The following is a 19,751-nucleotide window of genomic DNA, read 5'->3' as shown; positions in this document are numbered from 1 at the left end:
ACAACATCTGGATCCAATTAATAGTTGGCCTTGCATTTCAGAGCCATGTTAAATGTTTAATGCTAAAGAATGACAGTTTGCTAAAATATAAGAATGCACAGATTAGAAACATTTATTTCGGCTTACGAGCAAGTAGAAAATTCTTACTCTGAACAAATTATTTAAAACATTAAAAATCTTCAAGAGAAACATAAAATGCTCAAGATTTTGAAACAGACCCGGAAGGATTTAGTTCCTTTGATAATGTCTGTAAGTATTAAGGTTTATACTTTATATAGAGAACTTTTTGAATATTCTTCTATCTTTCATTGAAAAATAAGTCTAGAAGACCCAAGATCCCTGGCAATGTCCTCCTCACAGCCATTTCCTCCCCTTAACACTGGGGGCTCTTTTAAACTTCTACACTAGAATTTCATTCTATCTATAAACTACTGTCATAATACACATAACAGGTTCTCTGAATTCCAAGCTTTCATTAAAATAGTCTCTAGTCCCCTCACTTGTGGAAATCTAAGGGTAGGTATATCTGCAACCGAATCCCCAGAAACTGGAGATTTGGAGAACCTGTTACATATATTGTCTGGTAATTGATTCTATGCCTGTTCCAACTTCTGAACTTACAAAGAAATGTCCAGAAAAGTGTTGGCTTGGGATCCCAATTCTTTATCAAGCCTTAAAACTGGCTGAGCTATCTACGAGGACCGAGGTACAAGTCCTATAGAAATATATTCTTTCCATATGGATGAAAGAACATATCCATGCAATGTTTTTTGCTTTGAGGGTATAGTCTGTTGGCAGCTAAAACATGGATACTAAATAGAGAACTGATTGCACTCTAACTTTGCACTTCTTTTCCTCTATAGATGTTACTCTATTACTGGCATCCTGCAGGAATGTACAACAGATCTTAGCCATATTAAGGACAAAACAGCTATCTCACTGAATAAATTTGTTTCTTTCATGACAGGGCAACTTTTTCCAGGTATTACAACTAATTGCCTGAACTAATGTGATGCTGTCTAGAAAAGAAATCTGGCTCTCATTAACGGATAAGAAGCAAGGTCATGTTAACAAGGGGAAGTTAGTTCCAGAAACCTCCTTATTTGCAAATCTAACCCAGAAGATAAAAACAGAGAACAAACGTCTTCTTTCAAATGTGATTGGATAATAGCCAAGGTAGGAGTAATATGACTAAAGAGAGTAGAGACCCTACTTGCCTGAGACAGAAATATAGTATTTAAACGTTCACCCAGAATCCCTCCACTCCACTATAGTCAGACAGAGAAGGCAGCTTTTGGAAGACTTGTAAGCTATGCTTGCTTGAACCTTGGTCAGTTTTTAATAAATAAGTGTTATTCTGCAGCAACATTTAGTTTATGTCTGCCCTTCACCCTCTCTCAATGATAACAAATCTACAAAAGCCTAAGGCTTTAGTATCATCTGGAAGCAATATGATACCATCTTGTTTGGACAAGCATGTAATGACTGCTGGAAGGAAGAGTTCATTAGCAGCACACTTTAACTACTTTTGTGTGCTGTTTGAAATCTTTATTAGCAGGTTCTAAACCTTCAGATCAGCTAACAATCTCTATGAATGATGTGGATAAAAGTGGTTTAGCCTAATTACCTTCTCTGTCACTGCACTTTACCTTTTCTAATGTCTTAGCATGCGATCTTCAACTAAATTACTGAAGTGACTGGTTATTTTCTTTTTAAAAACTCAAACAAAATGAACTTACTGTCATATTTAAAGGTGACATTAAGGAGCCCGGTATTCCTTCCAAGTGGTGACAAACTCTGTCAAGAAAAAGAAGAAAAGTTAGTGTAAGACAAAACAGCTTTGGATTTGACAACAATTTTGTCTCAAATTCATTCACAAAATCTCATTTGAGTATTCTGCCCTTAATGACTTACAGCTAAATATTTCAACTGGCTTCACTAAAATTGTTCTTTCTGAGGAAATACCACTTTTTGAAACTCTGATTCAGATCACAAATCAGTATTTAAAAAAAATTAGAGCTAATAAATGATACAAGACATTTATATATCCCTAGTATATTCAAGCAGCATTCCGTATTATGTAAACGGAGTATTTTTTGCTGTTGTTGCCAAGTCACAGGTGATGACAACCCTGTAGGGTTTTCGAGGCATGAGAGTTGGTTTGCCTACTGTCTGTTTCCATGCCTTGACCCCAGTGTTCCTTGGAGGTCTCCCATCCAAATACTAGCCAGGGCTGACTCTGCTTAGCTTCTGAGATCTGACAAAATTGAGCTAGCAAGAGAAAAAAGGCTTTCAAGCCCTATTAGCTACTTTTTTCACAATAATTTTACCACATTTTATCCTACTCTTCCTCCATTATACTTAAGGCAGCAATACATTGGTCTCTCCTGCACATTCTATCCTCACAGCAATTCTACGAGACAGATGTGACAATGTTTTTCACTCATTCAGAGCGCCCACCACCCTCCACAACTTGTCTTCCACAGATTCAGGGTTACAGTTAAGTCAGGCATCACACTTCAGCACCCAAATTGCCTCTTTTAAAATACACAGAGATGGATGACCATTTTCCATCCCAGGTTCCCTCTCTCACTCAGAGGAACATAGTCAGACTGACTTATAGCTGAATATTTCAACTGGCTTCACTAAAAATGTTCTTTCTGAGAAAATTCCACTTTTAAGAACCCTGATTAAGATCACAAATCAAGATTAAAAATTAAAGCTAACTAATAAATGATACAAGACATGTATCATTTATGTATCACTTAATAATTATCCCTCACTCAGACACTGAAGGCTGAAGACTCAAACACTCATCCACACACACCCTGCCACCATTTATTCATATCCTAAAATATAGAGACCAATTTTATCTTGTATGCATGCACACACTTCTTACCCTGAGTCAATCAGTCCACAAGGTTAAACAAACAATTAACTTTTATTCCTGATCTGAACATAATATTGCAGTAGATCAGGTAGAGATTACAGTTTCACTTCAATTGAACTTTCGAACTGCTTCCCTGCTCCACCATTTGAGATCCTGCCTTACAATCTGGCTCTTTTCAGACACCCTTGTCACTCTTCTCCACGACTTCACTCAGTCAGACAGATTCCCAACTCAATTAACTGCCGTTTCCAAATGTCCCATTCATCAACAATCCCTCACTACACACTGGCTGCCCTTAGGGAGAGGGAGAACTTAACCCGTATGTCACAATAGGTTAGTTTGAGAAATTATGGCTAGCCTAAGAGTCATCATGGCCTAACTATGGTCTCCCCACTGCTAGTCTAATACTCCAGACACTACACTACAATGCCTTAAATTAACCTTGTAAACAGATAAAAAACCTACGTTGAGCAGGGAATCAAACCTGGCTTGCCAGATTAGACGTCCGCACTCCTTACCACTACACCAAGCTGGCTGCTAACCACTACATCAAGCTGACCCAGATGTTATACAACAAAATATCGACCTACCTTGAAAGAGATTCTGACTACTGAAAACATTATCAATAAAAAGATCACAACATTTTCTAGGCTTAAGGGGGACACAAAGGAGATATAAGACATAATAAGTCTGATTTTATGCCATTGACCATGTCAACATAGTTTTGCAGTCAAAGAATGAAAAAAGCTATGTACATAGGTTGGAAGTTTTGTTTGGGGATATGGGCTAGGGCGTCACCAGTATGTGGATGTCACCCAACTCCACTAGTTAATGAGCAGCCAACCAAATACTCCACCCAAATCCTTGGCCAGGTGTCGGGGAGTCATGATGGAGTAGCTCTAACAAAGCTGCTAGAAGCATAACCCTTTGAAGACGGAGGTCCTCTTGCTGGAAAGGAAAGGTCCAGAAGATGAAGCAAGCCTCTCTGGTCTGGATGGGGTGCAGTTGGAAGACACACACACCATCTGGAACTTGAGGGTGATCCTTGATACCTCAATCACAAGAGTAGCTCAGCAAGTGTTTTTCCAACTATGCCAGCTGAAACTACTAGCACCCTACCTGGCCCCAGAACACCAAGCCACAGTGATTCTCGCAACAGTCACCTCCAGGCTACATTACTGTAACTTGCTCTATGCGGGTCTACCCTTGACCTTAATATGGAACCTAGTCCAGAACACAGCTGCCTGGGTCCTTATGAGGATATCGTGGACAGCCCATATTCAGCCTGCCCTCCAGCAGCTGCACTGGCTACTGGTCAAATTCCAGATCAAGTTTAAGGCATTGGTTCTAACCTTCAAGGCCTTATGTGGTCCAGGACCTGCATACCTGAGTGATTATATCTCCAAATATCTCCCTCGAAGAGTATTGTGCTCTGCAAACTCCAACTTGCTAGTTGTTCCTGGTCCCAAAGAAGTGTGATTGGCCTCAACTAGAATCAGGGCCTATTCAGCCATGGCTCCAGCCTATTGTAATGAGTTACTGGCCAAGATCCAGGCCTTATCAGAGCTGTCAACTGAAGGGCCTGCAAGATGGCACTCTTCACTAGGCATATGGCTGAATCCAATACAAGCATGGAATGACACCAGAAAACCTCTCCTCCTCTCCACCTCCCTCCCCATCTGAATCTGGATATAAAATCGAATCTAGAATCATTCTGACCCCTGTGGGCAGGGCTGGAGTGCTTAATAGTGTGCTGAGTTTTTATAATTTTAATATTATTCTATTGTTGTTAGTTGCAAAGTCGTGTCCAATCTGTTGCGACCCCATGGACAATGATCCTCCAGGCCTTCCTGTCCTCTATCATTCCCCGGAGTCCATTTAAGCTCACACCGACTGCTTCAGTGACTCCATCCAGTTACCTCATTCTCTGTCATCCCCTTCTTCTTTTGCCCTCAATCGCTCCCAGCATTAGGCTCTTCTCCAGAAAGTCCTTCCTTCTCATGAGGTGGCCAAAGTATTTCAGTTTCATCTTCAGGATCTGGCCTTCTAAGGAGCAGTCAGGGCTGATCTCCTCTAGCACTGACTGGTTTGTTCGCCTTGCAGTCCAAGGGACTCGCAAGAGTCTTCTCCAGCACCAGAGTCCAAAAGTCACAATTCTTTGATGCTCGGCCTTCCTTATGGTCCAACTTTCACAGCCATACATTGCAACTGGGAAGACCATTATTCTATATATGGTTTTATATTTATTAGGCATTTGTTTTACTGATGTTAGCCACTCTGACTCTGCTGTCAGAGACAGACAGCCAATAAATTGAAGGAAGGAAGGAAGGAAGGAAGGAAGGAAGGAAGGAAGGAAGGAAGGAAGGAAGGAAGGAAGGAAGGAAGGAAGGAAGGAAGCCTGCCCTTCTACTACTAATACTGGCACTACCACTACCACCACCCAAACATAATTGGCTATAAACTTTAAAAAAAAATAATATTATAATAATAAGATTAATCTAATTGCCCACTCTTCCCCATAAGCTCAGGACAGGTAACATCAAAATACAGTGAATATCCACAACTAGAAAACATATAAACAGTATTATTTGTGGTTTTCTAGCTGAAATCAGTCATCATCAATTACAGATAAGCTGCCAATGAGAATACACGCTTTCAATACAACCTTATGCCACTTGGTCAATTCCATATAATTATTTAATTTTAAAAACTTTTTAAAGCCATGAAACAACATCCGGGATCCAAAGTAGTTGACAGTATTCATACTGGACATGATAATACAACAAAACAGCACTAAATATTTCTCACATAGTCAGTTGGGTGGAAAGCTCTGGTACAGCGCAAAGGAAGTATGATGGAAATCATGTTTCCTTCCCTCAAGAACATAAGCAATGCCTGCTGCAATCCAAGACACCAGAGAGGTGTGCCTTCTGGCAGCTACACTTTGGCATTCCGTATAGCTTCTTGTGCTTTTCCCCATTACAAGAAATATGAGAAATTTTAGTACTATCATGGATGGAACCTTTTAAAAAATGTGCACCAGTCAACTCCAGTGACAGCAGCAAACTGATAAGTGAGCCACACAGGCAAAGGAAGTACATGTAAGAATTGCATTTCATTTTGTTGGAATAGGTTAGTTTTCATCAGAAACTAAAAGTATTCTTTGATTGTGGTCTTTGAGAAACTCTAATTGGGCTTTAAACAGGAGGTTTTAACAACTTTTCCCTAGGCTAGCTTATCAGCCACCTGGACTGCCAGATCTGGAAACAAGGCTGAAAGAGATTGCTGCTTTATTTACTGATTTAACAGCATAGATTTACTTCCAAGGTTTTCTCCAAGGTCCCCGATGTACGTACAAAGCACGAGAGTATTGAGATCATAGTGTTTATTATTTAATTATTCATCAGCTAGATAAAATATCACTAGCTGAAGAAAGACAAGGTAAATTGAAGAGATGGATACACATGCAGTAAGATGTAAATAAGGCATACTTAAGTGAGTTAAGAAACTCACAAATATTTGGAGGTACTGTGAACTAATCAATACAGTGGGCATTTTTCTGAACAGAAGTGGGGAAATTTTATTCTGTGAAAACTGTTCTTCCTTAAAGACTGTTCCCTCTTAGGTTTCTTTAAGGTTACCAGCTATGGAAGCTGGAGAATGAACAAAGAAATAAAAACTGTATTATCTTACTACAGTCAATTATTTCCTTTCTTTCACAGAGCTTTTGCAAAACCCGCCTGAACAGCTTCACCAAAGCACCCCTTCAGCATTACTCTTGGCCTCCAGAATAGTGGCAGAAAAAAAACCGGAATTGTTTTCTATTCTCTCAGTACAATCAATGGATTAAATTCATTCCCTACCTCCTATGGAGTTACATCACAAATGAATTTAAGTTAGGAACTCCAGGGTAAAAGTTTGTTTTTCACTTTAAGTGGCTTTTCATCCTGTGGGAATGTACTGGTGAACTGCTTTGCAGGCAACAGGAATAAAAGGAAGTATTGATCTCTTACATTTCAGCTTCCAGCCATTATTATTAAAAGTCTGGTGACTGCTGATTGAGATTTCATTATTTATGAAGCATACTTAAATACTCAGAATTAACAGAACCGAATGGTTTGAGGTTATTACTATTAGCAGTACTGCTATAAAATACTACACATTATCAGTCGTGCAACCCACTGCAAACAAGGAAGTAGGAACTAATTTTGAAAGTGTTCCAGACAGGACACATTTAAACAAACTCATACAAAACATGGGAACAAAACTAAGTTCCTGGACATTTGAAGGGACACATGAATAGCAACTGTGCGTGTCAAATGTACAGAGGAATCCAGATGCCATGTCTCAGAGATACTACTACTCAGCAGTCTACAGATACATCCCATGGGGAATTAAATTAATTTAGAGTCTAATGGCACCTTTAAGATCAAAAAGTTTTATTCAGGGTAGGAACATTTGTGTGCATGCACACTTCCTCAGATACAATGTAGAGAAATTAAAGTTATTCTCTTTGAAAGGAGGACAGAGTTTGTTATGAAAGGGGGGAAATGTTATTTCAGTATGCATCACGTTGGTTTTCATCAAGAAAAAAGTTCATATACAACATGATTCACATGTGTGAGAGAGAACAGTGACTTATACAACTGGTAATACAGTATTTGAAACACCTTTTGTAGTTTTATACATACGGTACTTTAGGGTGAGATATTCTTGTACATCATCCTAAAATCAAGCCACTTATGTATCAGCTTACTACGGAAACAGACTTTTGGTTCATCATCTAGCCCAGAACCATCTACTCTCTTTTGCAGCAAGTATCTGCTATCTTTGGTTGTACAGGGGCTTATGGGAATTGTAGTCCATGGATATCTGGCAAACTGCAGTTTGACTAACCCTGCTTTACACAGATGATATGGTATTGCTGTGCCTTGCACATGTGGTCCAAGAAGGATGCTGTCTAAACTTCATTTTGTAAAGATAAAGTTCTAAATATTAACTATTCAAAGTCTAAGGTGAAGGTTTGGGGGAAGAGATCTTATAAATCTCATTGGTCTACTGGAGGTAACCCAATTGACCAAGGAACCCAATTGAGGTATCTAGTGATAATATTTAATGAACTATTCTAAGAAGGTTCATTTAACTCTTATACCAACATTTTCTGCATGCAAACCATGTAATCCATTGTTCATATATGCACCCACACCCTACCAGTCCTTTACAGGGTTCTAAGAAACTCCAAAACAACCAACCATTCCCGTTGAAACATGTCTACAGGATGCCAAGTTTGGAACTGTGCGAGAGAAAATGAAAGATGTCTATCAAAATCATGTATAAACATACAATACTGCTCACTAACCTTAGAAGTCAAAGTCAGCTGTAGTCATCCAGGAGATATCTTTTTTAAAGTGATGTAAACTGCTACTTAAAGGATCAGAACAAATACTGTTTAGTGTTTTCAGAGTGCACCTAGTAATCTGGCTTCCCTGTCTCATTGCCTTTTCATTTGTTTATCTTATCTTCAGCTTTAAGCATATCGAGTTAAAGAAAGGCTTCCTGAAACAGGAAGGAGACAAAATTACCTCCCACTAACCTCTTCTGTTGTTCCTCCTTCATGCCTTGTAAGCAACAGATGAAAATCTTTTCAGTCATTTACCACTAGCCCACCAGAAACAGTAAAGAGATGTGCTGGATTCAGCTACTTTGAAATAAAGAGCTTGCAACATACTGATCAGACTGTAGCATAACCTTTACAATAAGCTACACAAACACAGCTCCTATCAGAGAGCAAATATGCCCATTGCAAACATATAGCAGGCATATACCTGATGGTTCCAATTTATCAGGTGCAGTGTTTTAAAAAAGGAACACTACCATGCTCTGATGAATCCCTAGCTTGCCTTTTGAAGATGTCTGGTGTACTTTTTAAAAGTATTGACTAACCAGTCAATAAAATACTCAGATTTCTATTCCTACTCAAGTCTGATGAAGGGAGCTTTGAAGCTTGAAAGATTATATCCTGAAGACCTTGTTGCTCTCTACGTGCTACTGGACAAGTCTAGCTAGCCAATAAATGGTGCTCAATTACATTTATTCCATATCCAATGGACTATCAGAAGTAAATTTGGTGAGCTGCCTTGGGAAATGTCTCATTGGTACAAGTCCTCGTGCCCATGGAAACACACCATTGGATCTAGTGTGATATAATAATGTAATAACTTTCCATCAAACAAAGATGACCATGGTCAACTTACTAATACATCCCACTGCAGAAATAAGATAGGCTATTGTAGAGTATGTGAACTTTGGGTAGGTATGTACGTGGTTGGGTGTGTGTGTGTGTGCAAAGTAAGAGTAAGGCAAGAGTACTACAAGCATGCATGTATTTCTATCTCCTTGAGCAAGCCTGCACCAACCACTTGACAAATCTCGACTTTAAAGGAATAAATGCTGCTGAACAAGAGGAAAGAGCAAAACTAGCTATCCTGCAGTACTGCCTCCCCTGCTGCCAGTGCACGTGTTCTTATAAGTCCTCGGCACATGGTGTCCATGATGAGTCAATCAAAGCTGACTTTGACTTGTGGTGAGAAGTGCTAAGAGACACTTGATAACTACAAACATTAATGTAATTTCACAAACATTAATGTTGCAGTAGGATGGGGAGTCAATATTCACCCATCTGCCTCTTATAGCAGACAGACAGTATGTTTATTTGGTCAATTGACCCTTATAAATAATACATCTATAGAAACTGCAATCAATTATACAATTTAATCGATATGTGTTGTGAAAAAATACAAGAATATTGCTACATAAAAATATTAAGATAATAAAACAATGTTAAAAACAATGCATTATTGGAAACAAATAATATGTTATTGTAGGTAGGGGGGCTTATAACATGTAGAGAAGAAGAGGGAAGAAACCTTAAGGAAGTTAACTGCAGGGACAAGGAATCAATACATCTTCTAGAACAGTCCATTAACCCAAGTGATAAGATGGCCTATCAATTACCTATCCATTGCTATCGTACTATCATTCTTTTCGATCTAATTCTAGTAGAGATTTAAAGGAATTTTGTTAGAAATAAGTGGGTCTATCCCTTAGCAAAAATTTACCTAGAGTGTCGCTATTATGGGATGATAAAGATGAATGTCTTGTGTAGTGGGATAGTAAAGGTAGGATTAGATATTTTCTGATGCTCTCATAAAAAGGACAATATAGTAAGATATGTGAAATTGTCTCAGGTCGGGCATTATCACAGGAGCATTCACTTAGCTCCAGCGGACAATTGAGAAACCTGCCCTCAAGGGAGGCTGAGTGGAATGAGTTAAAACATGGTCTTGAGAAGGCCCAATGGTATTTTACTATTGAGATGTTTGTGAGATATGGAACTGGAGTATTCTCTTATAGCTATATATTTGGCAGTCACACTAACTCGAGTTCAGGAAAAACAGCTAAGCTCTAGAGATCCATGGGCCCTCCTCTAGATCCCACTAAAGATAGCTTGTGGGGCTTGCAGATTTAAATGATTCCCCTAAGTGCCCTCTCTCACGGCTTCCCATATTCTGGATAATGTCTATTTAAGACAACTGCCTCTACAGGCACACATGGAAGGATGGATGCCAAAGGCTTTTTTGTCATTTCAAGAGGGCATGTAGTTGACTTTGTGTCAAAGGCAGACAGACTCACAACTCGGCTTCTGGATTAATAGAAAGCTTTATTGGAAGTAGTTCTGAACACTCTAACATCTGTAGTCGAATCTGATCAATACATGGCAAGCAGGCAGTTATCAATGCTTTCTTCCCGCCAATTGTCCCCACATTCCCAGGGAAGAATTACCCCCCTCTTCCGGGTGCCATCCTGGGCTTCCTGCCAGACTGTCTCTGGCCCAAGCCATCCTTGGGGAAATCGGCACTCTCCCTTGTAGATAACAAAGTGCAGAACAACATTTGCAAGAAAGTGTCACAGCAGGAGAGAATGCACAAAGCAGTGTGAAATAGTTCAGGGTTATAAAAAAGGTTACAAAAGGTTCTACAAACACACACATCAAACCAACATGGAGTTTCTCTGGTCAATCACAAATCATGGCAGAGATCAGAGGGCTGATCCTGACACTTTGACAGAAAAGACTCCTACTGGATGTGACATCACCAAGCCACTTCCACAGCACAGGAAATGGCAGCACAGAAATATTTTTCAAATCAAGGTCATTTATTATGACTATCTAAACAGTCTGTAATACAAAAAATGCAAATATTTTCAGATGATTTGGGAACAGAACCATATGTGCACTCTGGGCTGGCTACCAGTTTGGTCTTCTTCACCAAAGGGTGCCTGTAGTGGGAACCTGCAGAAACAGTGCCAGGGGAGGCCTATGCTGCTCTGACACCCCCATGCCCACCCCAACACCAAAAACGGGGCCAGAGCAGGCCTATGCTGGTTCATCACCCCCATCCCCCTGCACCAGAAATAGGACTTAAGCCATTCCATCCCCCCCTTTAAGTTAAAATGAGAGTACTAACCTCTGTACACTCCAGTAACTACCACATGCAACAAGCCTCAGCCAGCAAGGATTTTCCTGGCCGGGACCCTCCCCTTTCCACCCCCCTCTAGGCCAATAATTGGCCATTTTGGGGGAGCGACATGACCATACAAGGTCCTATCACCCAATATTTTAATGAATAATTATTTTAAAATAATTAACTCTTATCCAATCAGCAAAACCCTTCTGGGGTCGTCACAAAACCCCAGGGAATCAGGAAACCCCTGTTGAGAAATCCTGAGGTAGAGGATGAGCAGAAATAGTCTTTTCCTGCTGTTTGTCCCCAGTATTGCTTAAAGGGAAGCTTTGCCGATGGATGGGACCCAATGATCCTAAGCAATAATCCTTTCTCATTGTTCTCTATGCATATGATTTACATCAAATTGTTCATTTGTATATGAAGGGCTGTTTATAGGCTTTGTATGGGTGTTGTTTTCCAACAGACTTTAGAGTTTATAAACGCTTTATACATCAGCCTGGGTTCTGATGGCTTTGGTTATTAAGGCTCGGGTTTTGTTCCTGTTTTCTGTTTGAAATTGTATGTGGTTGCATCTGTCCAATCGCCTTTTATAAGCCTTATACATTTGCTTTATTATTTCTCATTTACATATTGCAGCCACTCATTCAAAAGGAATTAATCACTATGGACAAAAGAACTCTGCCAGAACTCTTAGGAGAAGGGACTGAAATTTTTGGTTCAATCCAAAATCCTCCTGCAAGTTACTCCCACTGGAAATCGAATAGTTATATTTAGGCTGTGCCAGGTATGCACTAGTTGGACTTAATTCTATGCAACACAGCCAGAGGCCTTAGTAATGAATAAAGGCCTTAAATGGCTAAGCTAAGCAAGTACCTATCTGTTATGGTCATTCCTTATGAGCTTTGAACTTAAAAGCATACTACTTTGTCCTCTAAACATGTGACTTTAATAAAACACCTACAGACACATGGCTTGAAATTCAAACTAGCAAGCAGCTATGCTATTTAATTAGTTCACAATTAAGACTTGTTTCAGATATATCTTACTTCAACTATAAATGTAAATGCACTGCCTTAAGGCTATACGGTCGTTGTCAATTAGCCACTAAGATTTGTTGAACTTATGGGCAGCTTTTAATTTGTTCTGATTATTGCTAAAAAGCAAATCTCCCAAGCCTGGAGCTGTGTCAATAAAATTCCTTTGGTCTGTGCACCATAACTGGGAGTTAACAGAGAAATTTAATGACCAACCTTTAATTTTAGTAGGAAACAGAATCCCATGCACTTTAAGGGTATATAAGCATAACAAAATGCTTGCAAGCACTTCATAGACTATTATCTGAAGGATAACTAACTGTCTGTACAAAGTGCAGAGATTCTTTGTTATAAATCAGTAATTTCAGTTATTGAGCACAATGAGACAAATCTAATTTCACAAAAGCAAGCATGGTAAATTCCCAGCTGGTGACCCTCTCTCAGTCAAACCTACCTCACAGAGAATAAAGTGGAAAGGATGACATTGCGTAAACCGCCTTAAGCCATCTTGACCCAAGGAAAGGTGAAGTACAAATATATTAATAAGTAGATACTTGCTCTGGATAGCCCAGGCTAGCCTGATCTCATCAGATCTAAGAAATTAAGCAGGGTCAGCCTGGGTCAATATTCGGATGGGAGTCCACCAAGGAATACCATAGTCGCTACACAGTGGCAAACTACTTCTGAACATTTCTTACCTTGAAAACCCTGTAAGCTGCCATAAGTCAGCCATGACCTATTTAAGGAAAAAAATCTCTTCTCCACTAGGAAGTGGTACTTATGCTGGAGTGACTTATTTGTGTCTAGGATGAATCTCAGTTACAATGAGGTGAGCCCTAAAAAGACAAACACTACTTTCATAAACTTCTTGTAAAAATAAATGAGATCTCTTTCAACAATTGGGCTTTATCCAATATACAGACATGATGATGCGATGTGTCAACAGGCGCTGACACATACCATCAATTGTAATAACCAGCATTAGACAAACAGATCTGTGTTTGCACTAGTTACAGAGATTGTGCCATGGAGCTAGGAAATCACTACCCCCCTACCCCAAAGCACAGCCTTGTGCACTAGACCAAAACAGCAATCACAATTGAGCCTTCACATGCTATTAATTCAAATTCATATGTTACTAATTTCATGCTCCTACAAGGGAATCTGACGGGAACAACCAGTTTTAAGTTTGAACATAAAAAAAAGAAATTATAAATACTATGTATATCTATGGTTTATTAAACTGTAAGCTTTAAGTTTAGAATTGTTATGCTCTCTTAAGATTGTTCAAGTGGCTGAAACATTGACAGGAATGCTTATATAAATTGATGCACAATGCTACATATTTGCCACAGGCCTGCCTAAAAATACAAAACTAAATTCATTACTTGAAGTAGTTAAAAGGAAAATTAAATCTGGCAGCACGTACAAGCCTTTTCTCTTGTGACACCATCTTTTTTGATCTATTACTCTTGCTGTCTCTATTAAGATCTAGGAGGCTCATGTGGAACTTACAGAAATGAGGTCTACTATGGTAAGCATCTTTGGCCAACGGGATCTTTCTTCAAAATAAGCTCATGGTACATTTCCAAAAATGGCATAATTTGAGAACTACTTGCATGAATGCATACAAAACCTCAGCTCAGTTCAGACATCACAGACAATTCATAGTTGGATGTGAACAAACCTCACATCCTCAGGCTCCAACTCAATGCTCTCTAAACGTTCCAAGCTACAGCTTAAAATTTCCTAATTTAAATTGTCTTCAATGTAGCTTCAATTTGTTGTAATGTCTTAACACACGCCTTCTAAATTGACTTTAGTTTCTTTCTAAAGGAAAGAGATTCAAAATCAAAGTACCATTTAGAATCCTGTTTACTGGAAAATAAAATAAATCTCCGTTTACAAAAACCATTTAAATCAGATACCTGGTGGGAACTTTTCATCCATCTGTTGATCATGCAGGAAGGAGTTTGTCCTTATATTATACCAAATGATACTCTGAGCATTCCTTGATTATCACCCAGGGAAGAAGTGAGTAAATGGGAATAGTCAATTCACATACCATGATCATATTTTCATTTTATGGCAGCAAAAGAGTCCATCCATAAGTAAGGTAGAAGTTTCCATATACTACTCAGGTATACGGAAAATATATATGACATGTAAGTTAGTCAAACATATCCCCTCACCTTCCCCAATGAAGAGATTTATGATGAACAGAACATGTTCCAGGTATTAGCAGAGTAATTAACACAGCAACAGTGCACAGCCCAATTAAAGTGTAGATGATATTTATTTAGGAACTAGCATACTTAATAGTAAAAAGAAAAGACGAATATAAGGTCCTAACTGCATCTCTAGCTCAGAGAGAGGGTAAGGCTAAGTGTGGAACCTCTGAGCAGAAACAGGCACTGCCCTAAGAGTAGCAATCTGGAGACAGACAAGGAATAATACTTAAAAGGAGTGAAGGTGCTGGCCTCACCATCCTAATTGTCTTCTTGCTGCCTCCTGCAGAGTATTCTTTTTACCCTAGACATTGTCTATTCTATTCCAACAACAGGAAGCAGAAAATATTGAAGTTTGAAAGGAACAAACGAAGGTGATGGGGAAACTATCCTGTTCAAGCACTAACCGTTTATAGACTCCAGGCTAGGGCTGGTTATGTGAATACATGTGAGATTTCAGAATTATTTATGCCATACCTAGATTTTCCATGAGCTCTGGGTTGTTCACTCAAATACTGACGTTTGTAGACTCAAAGACTCCCTGAGTCAGAAGGGGCCATATAGGCCATTTAGTCCAATGCCCTGTTCAATGCAGGATCAACCTAAAGCATCCATGGTAAGTATCTGTCCAGCTAATGCTTAAAGTCCGCCAGTGAGAGGGAGCTCACTGCCTCCTTAGGCAGCCAATTCTACTGCTGAACTGCTTTGACTGTGTTAAGTGTTCATCAGGAGAGCATCAAAACAGGACTAAAACAGGCAAGGTAGGTATTTCTGCATACTTAAGAGCATATCCTTAGGTATGGGGAGGGGGGGGGGAAACAAGTCAGTCTGTAAATATAAAAATCCCCTTTCTTCAAAAAGCTTGATCTGATCAGGACTGACTTTTAAGAGGAGAAGCGCAAAAACTGGACTTCTTATGAATTATTTTGGAGGGGAAGATGGAGAAGAAATTTCCCTGCAACTTACCAGCTTTCTCAAATAAATAAACTATCAGGAACATCAGAAGTTAACTAGGGCTGGTTCATACATGCATGCCTAAAACATGATTAATCTGTACTTGATTGCTGGCAGAGAGAAGTGAATTTGTTCCAACAGCAGCATTTTAAATGGTGTTAATTCCATTATCTGCCTTTTCAGAAGTGTCACATAGGCCCATTCGGCATGGGGGGGGGGCTATGCTGGGTTGCTGGCGGTGCAACTGAGGGCCCAATTTTGCAGCAGGCCCAGGAGGGGGTCTGCCCAGCGACTACATCATGTGAAATCAGGGATTAGCCCCAATTCCATATGACTGCCCTCTCAGCCTTTTCTGCCCATGCGAAATTGGCCATATAGTTATATTGCACAAATAAACTGAGTTACCTTCATATTCTCCCAGATAACTTATCCACACATGCAAGTCAATAGCACCAAGTAATGATCATACATTTGTGATACATTATTCTTCAGTACATCTAGTCAGCACATTTGCTCTGCAACCTGTTAAATTTCAGGCTAAATTTTCCTGAATTTTAAAAATTAAGATAGATGTAACAAAATACAAATAAAGCTTTTAGTATTATACGTCTACAGTATTATACTTTCTACAGAGTGCCTGTTTTAACTTAAACACCATATTGTCTCTCATCCTCATTTTTAACCTATATGAGTTGCAGCCTGTACGTACAACTCTGCCTTCCAAATAAATGAACAAGTAGAATCTACACAAGCAGCAGAAAAAGACAGGGACATAGTGTTCAAATCTTGAAGTTGTAGAATAGGTTGTACCTTTTTAGACTGCCAACAGAGGAATCACATTTTTGAATGTTCCCCTATATAAAACAAAGAATCTGCAAGTAGAAAGCTAGCACAGCAAATTGAGAACTGACTCAGAGACAGTCTTTCTGATTTGAGTCAGAATTCGAAACATTCCTTTCCATACTTCTGGAGCTTGGTCTACTCCAGGCTTTTTCAACCAGGGCTTCGTGAAATTCTTGTGTTTCCTGACAGCCCTGCAAAGGTTTCCAGAATGAGTGGGAATGAATTAATTTTTTATATATTTTTTAATTTTTTAAAACATTTATTGGGTGATATAACCATATATGGTCATGCTACCCACCTGCCCCCCCATCACCAACGATGGGCCTGTAAGGGGTGGGAAGGGGAGGGGCCCCAGGTGGACATGTACACAGCTATGCTTCTTAACCATACTCTGCACCATCATGCCACTTCTGGGGTTGAAACCTGAAGTACATTTTAGGAGTTTCGCAGAACTGCATTCAAAAACAGATGCTCCAAATGCACAAGCACAAATTAGAGAAGAGGGCCACATTTGAGAGATGCCAGTGTTAACAAACAATAAATTAGAACCATCACAAAATGATGTGCAAGCTCACAAGCCTTCCAAAGGTTGGATATTTTTCCAAAATAATAAGGGGGGGGGGGCTGTAGATAATTATTTTAGCTGTACCCTGTGCATTTGATGAGATTAAGTGCTGCTCCTGCTGAAGAATCAATACAGAAATGGTATTAAGACTTTGCAACTGAAACAAATGTAGGAAACACAAAAACAGAAAAAGGCAAGGAATAAACATTAAACCCAACAGAAATTTTGTTATTTCCAAGTTTGACAAGATGTATTAAGAACAAACATCAAGTTCAGCACACCTATATTCTGACCTGGCCCAGAAAGTGTGTGTGACTCCTTCAGGTTTGTAGCTCTGTTACCCTTCTCTTGTTTCTGTACTGGGAACTTTGCTGCCCAGCACCCATGCGGGAGCACAAATCTAGGGTGGATGAGTTGCACTGGGTCAAATGCACCCCTGTGCAGAAGCAGGAAGAGATGGGGCAACCTGCCCCAACTCAAACTCCAGCCTGCAGCCCGGTGCGAAGCCTCCAGTGCGGAAATGGTCAGGACAGTGTTCCTTGCATGTTATCCTAAAAACCCTGTAGGTAGATTAGGCAGAGAAAGCAACCTGGACTGAGGCCAAGAGCAGTTTTGATCTGAGCTTCCCTACCCACACTATGGTTTGGAACACACTGAGCATTTTCAGAGTGTTGTCCTTGCCCACCACTGACTCCCCTTTCTAATGCAAACCCACAACTCCAGTCTGATGCTGATCTGGGTAATCCCTGCCACCCAAGATCAGCACATCAAGTGTTATCTGGGGATACCACAGGAAGGGGAAAGCAAAGGGTTTCTCCTCCATGAACAAAAATATTCTCTATCTGCAGCCATGGGATAATGCAACCCTCTAAACACAACACCACCTTGGCTCCCCATTCAACTTTTAGGCTATTTCAAATATCCTAGTCAGGCAAGCTAGGAGCAGAGCCATTTCAGTCATGGCATCCCAACTCTGGAATGCTCTCGTGAATGTGTCCCTAGCCCCAGATTTATTACCTATCTACCCGCAGGTGAGGATTTATTCATTCTCCCAGACCCCAGTACACTGGGCAGAGAGAAAAGCTGTTTGTCTCCCTCCCTGCCCCAGTTTCAAAAGAAAATTTAGAATTGAATCCCTCAGGTGTTAGCACATTACTTTTGAACAATTTGTCCTTTTCAGCTAATACACTGTATTGTCTGGTACAGCTAGAAGTTCCTTCCTCTGGGATGGAAGAACCTTTGTTCTCATGTTAACACAGTTAATGTTTTGACTTCCTGAGCACAATTCAGCTTTCCAGGGAGTAATCTTCCTGGCAACCTGATATAGTCACTAGATACTTCCTTTTGTTTCACGTTTCCAGACTGTGCACGTTTGTATCCTCCTTCCAAATGCTCTCAAAGATTATGCAGACCTCCCTCTTTCCTTCTTACCCCAGTAAGAAGTATTCAGTAGGATGAACTTCTAGCTAGAATACAGAGAAAATGCAAATTGAAGTACTTTCTATTATCTGAACAAACTTATGTTAAGTGTAAGAATATTCAAACTTGCACATTACCTGTTCATACAGAAGTTGTACTTTATATACAACACAAGAGTAACAAGAATTAATTCCAGGACTATAAATCAAGGGTCAGAGAGAATTCTAACTACAAATTTTCTTCAGTATAAAGGAAGCGATCAACCAGTAACTGCTTATTTTTGGCATCATTGTTAGTACTTCACATTAATAGCAAAGTACTTCATAACCTCTCTTCATGCACTTCTAAATCCCATTGTTTTCAGAAATAGACTATGTACTTAACCCTCTTACTGAAACCTATATGATGTAAAAATGGATTGATCACGTCCTGTGCATTCAATGAAATATTACAACTGCACAGAGTTTTCATGACATGCAAGAGTTTGCATGTGTTCTTGATTCTCCATAGCACACTGCATTTCTAAAATGGGATCAGAAAAAGAATTTGTGATACATTGTATGAAGGAGGGCTACTGTTCCGGGAGGGGGGGAAATCAGCAACTCTTCCGCTTTCATTTGCATGGGAGCTGTATGCAGGTTTGGCAAGCATGAGTAGCAGGGACAGGGATTGCGTGTGCAGTCATGACTGAAGCCAGTGCACTCATTCCCATGCTTGCTTTATGTGCCCTTTATGTCTGGGATGAACTGACATGGAAGTAGGTAATGTACAATTACAAAGGTAATGTAACAGATGACCCATAAAAATGCACCTTGTCACTCTCTTCAGCTGGGGCTACAAAATTAGAAATATCATACAGTGGCAAGTGGAGTCTACTTCCATTCTTTTTACGTCATTACATTAATGTTACCTTGGTGAGTTTACCAGTTCCTTGGTACTAAGGCTGCCCACCTGCAGCTTTAGAAATAATTTCTGATGCTTCAGCAACAGTGGGACTCCTTAGCAACTTCTTAACCTGTTTCAACTAGCAGGAATATAATTTCTTAACAAAAGGTTATTAAAGCGTTTTTTTTTCTTCTTATCTGCACTGGAAAGCTGGCAAATTGAAAGTCCTTCAACTATTGTTTTATAGTTCAGACTTGTATTTTTAAGGATTGGATTATAGATGCTGGTTTTGGAAAGGATTAGATACAACTGGTTTTCAGTGTCAATGAATAAGTAAAGGCTGGTAATGCCTCAATCATAAAACAGTCTTCTCTTTATAGTATTATTGGCAGGAAGTGTTTCAGAGCC

At 39.6% G+C, this 19,751-nt stretch overlaps 1 protein-coding gene across 2 annotated transcripts in view; it reads right to left on the bottom strand.

Annotated features, from left to right (window-relative positions):
- Nucleotides 1-19,751, bottom strand: part of IL17RD (interleukin 17 receptor D) — a 76,077-nt gene that overhangs the window by 23,256 nt on the left and 33,070 nt on the right. For both annotated transcript variants that reach the window (XM_077325494.1, XM_077325493.1), the window contains exon 2: nt 1,740-1,797. In XM_077325494.1, the coding sequence (XP_077181609.1) occupies nt 1,740-1,797 (58 nt within the window). The remainder of the gene's footprint in view (nt 1-1,739; nt 1,798-19,751) is intronic.

Source organism: Paroedura picta, chromosome 3 (assembly GCF_049243985.1).
Source record: "Paroedura picta isolate Pp20150507F chromosome 3, Ppicta_v3.0, whole genome shotgun sequence".
Lineage (NCBI taxonomy): Eukaryota > Metazoa > Chordata > Lepidosauria > Squamata > Gekkonidae > Paroedura > Paroedura picta.
Note: the sequence above shows the minus strand (reverse complement) of the source record. Positions and strands in the feature narration are given on the sequence as shown.